The sequence below is a fragment of the Antechinus flavipes genome, chromosome 2 (genome assembly GCF_016432865.1).
Source record: "Antechinus flavipes isolate AdamAnt ecotype Samford, QLD, Australia chromosome 2, AdamAnt_v2, whole genome shotgun sequence".
Lineage (NCBI taxonomy): Eukaryota > Metazoa > Chordata > Mammalia > Dasyuromorphia > Dasyuridae > Antechinus > Antechinus flavipes.
Genome location: NC_067399.1, coordinates 507,590,033 through 507,599,991, shown reverse-complemented (window position 1 = coordinate 507,599,991; position 9,959 = coordinate 507,590,033). Strand labels below are relative to the sequence as shown.

The window sequence follows — 9,959 nt, the reverse complement described above, 5'->3', positions numbered from 1 at the left end:
TCATAACTTTCCAGGTCTAAAATCATAGTTTAGAGGGGCAGCTAGGTGACACAGTGGATAGAGCACCAGCCTTAAGGTCAGGAGGACCTGAGTTCAAATCTGATCTCAGACACTTAACACTTCCTAGCTGTGTGACCCTAGGGAAGTCACTTAACCCCAATTGCCTCAGGAAAAAAATAACATGGCTTGGATTTCCAATGGATCCCAATTGGCTAGTCATCATCATCATCATAATATATATAGAGAGAACTCTTTACATATGTCATCTAATTTGATTATTACATTTCATGGCATCTATATAACAAAAATAGAGAAATCACATAAGGGATGCTATCTTATTGACTTCATAAATCTATGTGCATTGAGTATAGCAGCCAAGGAATGAACCAATTCATTGTTCAGCCATTGACTAAGAAATGCTGTCATTCTGACTTTTCACCTTGGTCACTGATCAAACCAGCTTCTGCTGGAAAAGATCAGCCCAAATAGTAGATGTGGTTAAAATGTGTAGTATAGAAAGCCAATTTAACAGAGAAAATGCTAAAAGAATCATACTGACTTTCAAAGTATTCATTTTGCCAAATTTACCAAGAAAAAAAGTTATGTTAACCTATGCATTTAAAAAAAATAAGCAGAAACTGCAAAGACCTGAGATCTATCCAATGAAAGATTTGAATTACTAATGTTTTATTCCTCAGATCCCTTCTTAGATGTCCTTTCTTCATCCCCCAGAAACAAAACAATGAGAGCATAGAATAATCAAGAAAGGAAAGAATTAAGTTTTGGGGTTTTTTTGGTACTTGCCCCTATTAGAGGATTACAGAGATACTTGAAGATGAAAAGCTTATCATTTTCAAAAGGTGACAGTCATAATTCTAAGTCCACATTTGCTTCTTAGCAAACACAGAACTGAATCAGGTAAAATATTGAGCACTCCCCTTTCTAAGCACTTGTAGGAATCAAGGGCAATTAATGATCACTAAATTTCGCAGCATGATGCTGCTACTGAAAAATTTTTAGATGCCTTTGTAAATTATAATGATATACCATTTTCCAAGTCTCATTGGCAGAGAGGCCCTGTAAGCATCCTTAAAGAACACACTACATTCTCTTAGAATCTGTGTATCACCTCTCAGTTTGGCTAAAATGACAGGAAAAGATAGTGATAAATGTTGGAGGGGATGTAGGAAAACTGGAACATTAATGCATTGTTGGTGGAGTTGTGAAATGATCCAACTATTCTGAAAAGCAATCTGGAACTATATCCAAAGGGCTATTAAACTGTACATACCCTTTGACCCCACAGTGTTCCTATTGGGTCAGTATCCCAAGGAAATCTTAGAGCAGAGAAAAGAACCTACATATACAAAAATGTAGCAGGTCTTTTTGTGGTAGCAAAGATTTGGAAAATGAGTAGATGTTTATCAATTGGGAAATGGCTGAATAAGTTGTGATATATGAAGATAATGGAATATTATTATTCTATAAAAAATGATAAACAAGATGATTTTAGAAAGGCCCAGAAAGATTTAAAAGAACTGATTCTGAGCAAAACAAGCAGAACCAGAATACATTGTACACAATAACAGCAAGAATGTGCAATGGTCAACTATGAAAGACTTGGTTCTTCGCAGTAGTTCAGTGCTTTTGGAGAGAAAATGGCATCTGCATCCAGAAAAAGAACTAAGGAGACTGAATGTAAATCAACACATGCTATGTTCATCTTTTTTTTTTTTTTTCTGTTTTTTTTCTTCCCTGATTTTTCCATTTTGCTCTGATTTTTCTTTCCCAACATGATTTATAAAGTAATATATATTAAAAAATAAACCAATTTAATAGAAAAATATTTAAAAAGAATCTGTGTACCATTATCATGTCATTAATTAAAAAAAAAATCTTAATCCTACATAAACCACTACAGGACATGATCATATCACCAATGTATTTTCCCTCCCTCTTCTTCCTTTGACCCTGTAGTAGGAAGACTATCAATTTATTTCCAGTAAAATTGGAGAGAAATATTTGCACACCATAAAACATGAGGTAAGCATGGTTTTTTTCTTCACTTTTAGGAGAAACTAGCAAATAATTAGGAAAAAACATCTATTCAAGATTTAATTAAAAGACAAAAGAAATTCCCACAGGAGGACCAATGTTATAAAATAATAGGTTGGTTAGATTCCAATCTTGTACATATTTTATAACTATTGTACCATTATATAAATTCACCCCTAAGCCCTTATAAGATCTTCAGTTATTAAAAGAAGATTGAATCATATTCAAGATTTTCTTCATGTTGTAAGAAATAAATGAGCCATTGTATGTAAAAATGTCTTGCAAAATCTTAAAGCACTTTAAATGTCATTTGTAACTATTATTATTATTATTTTCTTCTTTATTTAGGTATGAAATCATACTGATCCATTTGAGAGATTTTTAAAGTGAAATTTGAACTAAATAGATTTTCTGATTACTCTTCCATTAATAAGAAATTCCAATTAATCAGAATATACCTTGAATATTCTGGATAAATATGGGCTTAGCGAGTGTAGATGGAATTACTTTTTTAATTGGAATATGCATGGCCCATTCAGCAGTTCTAACTTTGTATTAAAAGAAAAATGAATCAGAGTAATCCTCTGCAATTAAATTCAAACCTCAAATTCTTAGCCTCCATAAAAGAGAAGCAGCTAGTATTCTACTGTTCTCTCAAAATGGAATTAGTGGTGGGAACAGAGGTTGGTCCTAAGAATATGGAGCTTTCTAAAGGTCTGACCATTACAGTACCAAAGACAGAGGCTCATGTGATAGAAATGGACTGGATCTGCCACCTCTCTGGTGGTATTTTCAAAAAATAGTAGGAAAAGTCATTTATACACATTAGTGGGAATTGCAAAAAAATACCTCATCTAGAATAAGATAAACAGAAAAAAGGACATTTTTTTTTTAAAGTTCTTGCATGGGTGGCCCTCACCATATGTGACAGCATTGGCTTTCATTCAAGTTTCATTTCCTAAGGAATAAGTGATTCTCCATTACAGTGAGTCATTGCTCCTATAATTTGTATCAGATATCTGAACCATGATGTTGTGGTGCCCAAGTGACAATGAAAACACTTACCCTTCTCCCAGGTTTTCCTGCTGGTCCAGGTGGGCCTTGAACACCACGAGGACCCTATAACAAAGAGAAGAAAAGAGAAAACAAGAAAATCTATCAAAATTACAATATCTCCAGAGATAAGAGAGGATTCTCATCACCACAACCTATGACACAGGGAGATGTTTCTCTGTTTAATCTCCCAGTCTCTAAACAAATAGACAGGACTGGGATTTAGTCAAGGGATCTGCTTTACAGAGGGCTGGGGAATGGAAGGATGAGAAACAGAATGTATAAAACATGTAAACATGTTTAAAACTGCTTGTTCAATCTCCAGATGTCAAAGTTATTTTTGATAAACTTCCAGCTTTGGATAAGGCAGTCACAATGTTATCTAATTTCCCAAGAGAAGCTGCTAATGGGTCATGTTACCATATTAACAGTAGTAGCGTTCAGTATTCTAGAGGCAGCCCCTTGCAAAAAGGTGTTATTTTCATACATACCTGAGGTCCCATATCTCCTGTCTCTCCTTTTAAACCACCACTCCCAGGAGGACCCTAAGGAAACATATTTCAGTTATACTCCAGTGGCAGAGAAAGGGAAACAATATAAAGAAATGTTTTGATAAGGGGAGGGGTGGTGAAAGAAACAGTGAAGATCTGTTACATAGGCACTAGGTCCATTTTATTACATTTTATGCAGTGGGAGTACTGGGTCAGGAGGGCAGAGAAATCCTTCTGGCTAATGTTGCTGATAGAATTTAGGGGGACAGGATTGCCCATAAGGTATAGAAGAAATGCATTTCTTTGTACTAAATCATAAATCATGAAATAGCTTTCTATGTCTCTTTCATTCCTAATTCTATCTGAGGAAATTCAGATGAAGGAATTGATACTTCTGGTCGGGTTGAACAAAATGGCCTCTGTGGTTCCTTCGAATAATGAGATTTTATGATTCTAGCAAATCATTTTCTGCTACTCAGTGACCCACTCTTAATTAATTAATTAGGCTTAAGGTATGAACTCTCCAAAGAAAATTTGCCATTCTTAAAAAGGGACAGGAATGAGAATCTATCCCATATTATCCCCCTATTCTGTCCCCAACTTCCACCCAAATATTATTGCAATCAGAGGTTTAGGAATAAGTATTTCTTCTTTCTATTTCACTTTTATGTCTTAAGGTGAGCCACTGCCATTATGATTCAACTGGACCATATGACAGTGACTTTTTGGAAACACAGAGCAATATGTAATTAGCCACCATCTTTCAAAATTTCCCTTACTAAAAGAATAGTCAGCCTCTGATTCTATTTGGAAAACAGTTAATTGAGTGATTGACAATGGAACCTTTGAAACGTTGCTAATCTCATGCATAAAGTGTAGAATTAAATGTAATGCCCGGTTTATAAATGGTCTTACTATGTTGCTATTAGCATAGTTGAGCTTGAATCTCATGAAAGGGACCTATCAAATAAGTTAGCTACTGACTCTCAATTGTAATACTCATATGTCAGCTTTACTATCAACTTACCACAGGACCTGGCCTCCCAGTAAGACCCATTGGGCCTGCTGGTCCCCTTAGGGCCAACTGCAAGAAAAAGAAGAAAAGATTCTCAAATGTTGTTAGTGAGTACATATAAATAGGCATGGAAAAGTATCTAGAGAGGAAATTGCTGAGAAACATAGCAAGTTCCTTCAATCCCTTTTCAATGATCATTTTCTTTTAAAGAGAAGGGCTGGAAGCACTCACAGGAAACTTTCAGATCTATTGCTTATCTTAAGGTGCTGGCAGTACCAGCTTCTAGGAAATACTGGGTATCGAATACAGCTGAATTGGACTTCTTCCTGTCTCATCCTTCTCAACATACCTTATTCTCTCCTATTTAAGGTATCTCCTATATCTGGAATGTCTTCCTTTTCCCACTCTCTACCTGTTAAATTTTACTCTTCAAATTCCAAATCCATCATCAACTTCACAAAGCTTTCCCTGATCCCCCCTAGTTATTAATGAATAATCTTCATTCTGGGACCTCATGGAACCTGCACTATCACCTTACTGATTTATGTTTTAATTATCTGTATTGGATTATCAGTTTCATGAAAGTAAGGGCCATATCTTAGATAAACTTTGGAATTTCTTTCTTATTCTGCATACAGAAGACATTTTAGAGATATTTATTATCAGTTTTGTATTTCAAACAGTACTTAGGAACCTACCATTCCTTTCCATAATTCCCTTTTCAAAAACCTGTTCTCCAGAAGGGCTCTGATCTCTGTCACTTAAAAATTAACTAGAAAGTCAAACCAGAAATTTTCATTTGAAGCTTATTATCTTTGGGAGGGAATGCAAAACTTTTTGTCTTGATTAAAAGGACTCTAAGACTTAAACAAAGAATAAGAAAAAGACAGATAGACAAATTAGACAGAGATGGAAAGAGAGAGAGAGAGAGAGAGAGAGAGAGAGAGAGAGAGAGAGAGAGAGAGAAAGAGAGAGAGAGAGAGAGAGAGATTAGGTCTTTCTTATGTTTCTAAAATCACATCATGTTTAGTCATTACCAGTGTGTAAGAACAGATTGCATTATGTGGTATAGTAAAAAGACCATTAAATTTTGAATAAAAAATATTGTTTTAATCCCAGTTCTGCTATTTTCTTGCCTGTATTACCCTCAGTAACTTTCTAATCTTCACCTTCCTCATTCTACAATAAAGAGATTGGATTATATCTTTATGATTCTATAAAATACCAATTCTATGACTTTATAAATCTATTGCATTTGCAGAAAGTTTATCTTTATCACCATTCCTCAAAGTCTGCCACAATCACTTCTTCCAATTTCCCACCTGAATTTGAGCTTCCTAACTGTGTCTAAGGAGGACTTTGCAGGCAATTTCCAGAAGATATATGCAACCCGCCTTACTGGGGCACAGACCCATCTCTTCTCCCCAGGATGCCATTTTCATTTAGGAAGGTTTTTGCTTTTTTAAAAAAACCATCTCCATAAGCACATCACTAATTCTATTTAAACTTTTAAAAAATACACAGATTAAAAATCAATATAGGCAGCACCCAGTCCATAAATCCCTTCCTAGGTAATGGATGCTGCCACATAGTATATTACATCACTTGGACAATTTGTTCCATAGCAACCACTTGATACTTAAAATGTCCTGTAATTATCCATGCGCTCCAATAATTAACATCTACTCGGGGCTGCACTCAGAGCACCATAAATATTGCACAAACACTGGATTATTTAGAGCCTTCTTTATGACGTCCCATTAAGGGAGCCGCTCTGAAGGATCACCCACCCGGGCAGCATTTGCTCTTATCATGAGCAATCAGCAATCTGGAGATACATCAATTAAAAATGCAATTAGCTAATTGAGTGAAGCAATGGAAAACAAGAGTAATAAGAGAAGAAAAATTTCCTTTTTGGACTCCACTTCTCAAGAATTTAGTCTACCATGTGGATGGTAGTTTTTAATGCCCAGACAGCTATCTCCTTCTGTCTTTCTTTCCATTCTCTTTCCAGTGTTCATATGAGACAAAATTATGAAAACAGAGTTATGGTCCAGTTGGCAGAATGTTTCTTTATCCCCATCTTCTCTCACTTATTCTTCCTTCTGCTTGCTACTCAGATACTTTCACCTCTCAGTGAATGTCTTTCTATCCCCTCAGACAGTTAGTGTCCTTATATTAAATCCCTTGAAAGGCCAGCTCTCAAGAATAACTGTGACCCTCATCCACAATGAGATATACATGACTGATGGCACTTTAACAAGTTATCTCCCCAGTGTATTCTTATTGTATATTCTTCATTCCTTGAAGAGGACCAGTGACACTGTGTTGGTAATGTCTTGACTCTTGAATGAATTGGATTTCAGTGAGGCAAAGCTGTACAAAATCATCAGTCTCTCTCTCTCTCTCTCTCTCTCTTTCTCTCTCTCTCTCTCTCTCCCTCCTTCAGAGTCATCACAGTCTCATGGCAAGACAAAAGTCCAGATGACTGGTAGTAACCTGGGATGCAGAGGCTAACCTAGGCCTTTCTAGATTAAAGTCTTTCCCAGGTCTCAGTTTATCTAGGCAATGCTCATTCAGTGACTAAAGGTTAGACAAGAATTTTAAAAAGTGATTAATATTTTAATAGAGTTCAAAATTTTAAGGCTAAAAGAACTAGGGTTGCTATGATACAGTAGAGAAAAAAAGATTTGAAATGGAGTCAGAGGGAGAGGAAGAGAAATCAAAGGACAGAAATAATTATTAAATGCCTGTTTTATCCCAAACACTGTGCTAAGTGTTTTATAAATATTATTTCATTCTATTCTCTCAACAACAACCCTGGAAGATAGGTGCTATTATTGTCCCCATTTTACAGCCAAGGAAACTGAGGCAGGCAGAAGTTGAGTTACTTGTCAAGAGTCCCATAGCTAATAAGTTTGTAAAGTTGGATCTGAATTCAGGTCTTCCTAACTCCAGGCCCAGTTCTCTATTTACTGTGGCCCCAAGTGCTTGGAGGAGCTGAGTTCAAATTCTGACTCTTCTATTTACTAACTATTGACTTCAGTTTTGTCACCTATAAAATTAAAAGATTAGACTAGATGGACTCTTGTGATTCTTTCCAATTCTAAATCTATGATAGCAATAGAATTCTCCTATGGCTATTTCCTTAAACTCCATGATATAAATCATAAATCATTCAAAGATACTTTTGTCCAATGCTGTGCAATTAATAGAACCTGGGCAGATGTTAATTAGTTACAACCACCACCACCCCTTCTTTAATTTTCTCTCCATAAAAAATAAGAACCGTCTTCAGAATTACAATATGAGAAAAATTATTTCTTACTTCTTACTTCTATGCAACCCAACCCAACTAGATGCCACAGTCCTTAATATCAACATACCCCGAAATCATACATACCCTGGCCTGCTGTAGAATGGCTTGGGCTTGTGACTCCTGTGCTGAGACCATTGGTCCTTTTGAGCCTGCATCACCTCCCCCTCCAAATCGGAACTGTGGAACAAAAACCAGAGAAATGATTGGAATGAAGTTGAGTGTAAGGGAGAACCTAAGAATCAGAAAGTGCCTCAGCACATTTTACCCCAACATGTAGGAAGTACATCTTATCCCATCCTAACACTGACAATCTTCAAGGCCTATAGGGAATGATCAAGTTGGTCAAAAGGAGCCACAAAAATCATTCAAATTGGTTGAGAGAATCCAAGAGTATCTTGATCCAGATTTCTACTCCCTGGAGTAGATATGTATTATATGTATTATATGTATTAAGACCCAGAATCCATTTGAATATGCCAGAAGCTCAAAGTCTTATTGTGCTTTTATCTTCCATTATTTTGATGTTCCATTGAGAAGGGTATTCTGCTTGTTATCTTGAATGTTTTTTCAAGGAGAATCAAAACCCTCTGTCAGCTTTTTCATTATCTCGCTGTTATCCCAATTATGCTAAATTATAAATCCAGAAACTAAGAGTGGATGGTCCTCAATGGAGAGGAGAAAGTTCTTCTCTTCCAACCCTATTCTAGGACTCACTATACTATAAGTAGTCATTCTATTTTATTAACAAACTTTGTCCCCTCTTCAGCTTCTGATTAGTATGATATGTAAATAAGTTCTTTTTTTTTTCCTTTCTTAGTACATTAGAATATTAAGATATACCTTTCTATATAAACAGGAAAATGATCCAGAGAGGGAGATGTTGCAAAAGCTGACATAGAGTCATGAATCTCCTGTGAAAAACTCAGGAAATCAAACAAAGTGTCCTGTTTGGCAAAGAACCAGAATAATGGATGGGAAAAGTAGAGCATGTTTTTGTACCTTAGCAGAGTAACGACAGCTGAATGGACTCAAGAGGTTTAGATTTAGATACTCTGTCTAAACCTAAAGCAGGTTGGCTACTTTGTTTCCTGTCTACCTTTGGGGACTGAAATGTCTCTCTATTCATGTCACATGGACTTCTCCACTCTCTGCAAAAGCAGCCTACAGAGACTATAGTGTAAATTCCTTCCTCCGCGTGATAAAGTGTAAGAGTATAAAGAAGTATAATGTCTCCATATTCATGCAGTTTTCAAAGGTAGCCCTTAGGTCAGGAATGAGGAATCTTGATTCTTCCAAAGGCCATTTGGATATCTCTTTCACAGGACATACAAAATGATCAACTTAGAAACTCAAGGAGTGTGAAGTTGTTGTACCTAGATTTCAGCTCATCACTAACTGCCTTGGCAGGACCAGATCAAATAATTTCCCAGGCCTTATACAACCCATGGCTGAACATCCCCTACCCCTGCCTTAGGGGATGCCTAACTTATTTTAATTATCTCGCCAGTGAGTTCTTCTCCAGTAATGAGAATAGGTTGCATTAAGCCATCCATGTGGTCTTAGCTGGCCACTTTCATAATAGGCAGAAAACATTTATGGTAAAGGACAGGATTGGGACCAAAAGAGCATCATAAAGCCCACTGAAGGGATGGATAGGCTCAATGACTTGCGCTCATCTGTAATGTGTTCTTGTCACTGAGCTAACCAGCCTTAGATGTTTCATAAATACACACAGTGGAAGAAGGATACTCACAGGCAGCATAAGCATGGTTCCCGGAGGTCCTGGCAGACCATCGGCTCCTGGAAGGCCTGGGCGGCCAGGAGGACCCTATTGTAATGGGATGAAAACAAAGTTAATTAAGACATGGTTCCAAACAGTCCCTCCTTCATTTCTAGCCCTGCATTTGTTGCTCTAGGAAGTAAAAAGGAATTAGAAGGCATGATTCTCACTCAAGGAGTTTGAAATCTGGTTAGGGTGTTATCCAAACCCACACACACACACACACACACACACACACACACACAC

General features: G+C 36.7%; 1 protein-coding gene across 2 annotated transcripts in view; it reads right to left on the bottom strand.

The window, feature by feature from the left end:
- COL5A1 (collagen type V alpha 1 chain) overlaps window positions 1–9,959 on the bottom strand; it is a 292,321-nt gene that overhangs the window by 114,791 nt on the left and 167,571 nt on the right. For both annotated transcript variants that reach the window (XM_051980301.1, XM_051980302.1), the window contains exons 12-16: window positions 9,687–9,761; window positions 8,018–8,110; window positions 4,627–4,683; window positions 3,600–3,653; window positions 3,121–3,174 (exon numbers count right to left, since the gene is read on the bottom strand). In XM_051980301.1, coding sequence (XP_051836261.1) covers window positions 3,121–3,174; window positions 3,600–3,653; window positions 4,627–4,683; window positions 8,018–8,110; window positions 9,687–9,761 — 333 coding nt within the window. The remainder of the gene's footprint in view (window positions 1–3,120; window positions 3,175–3,599; window positions 3,654–4,626; window positions 4,684–8,017; window positions 8,111–9,686; window positions 9,762–9,959) is intronic.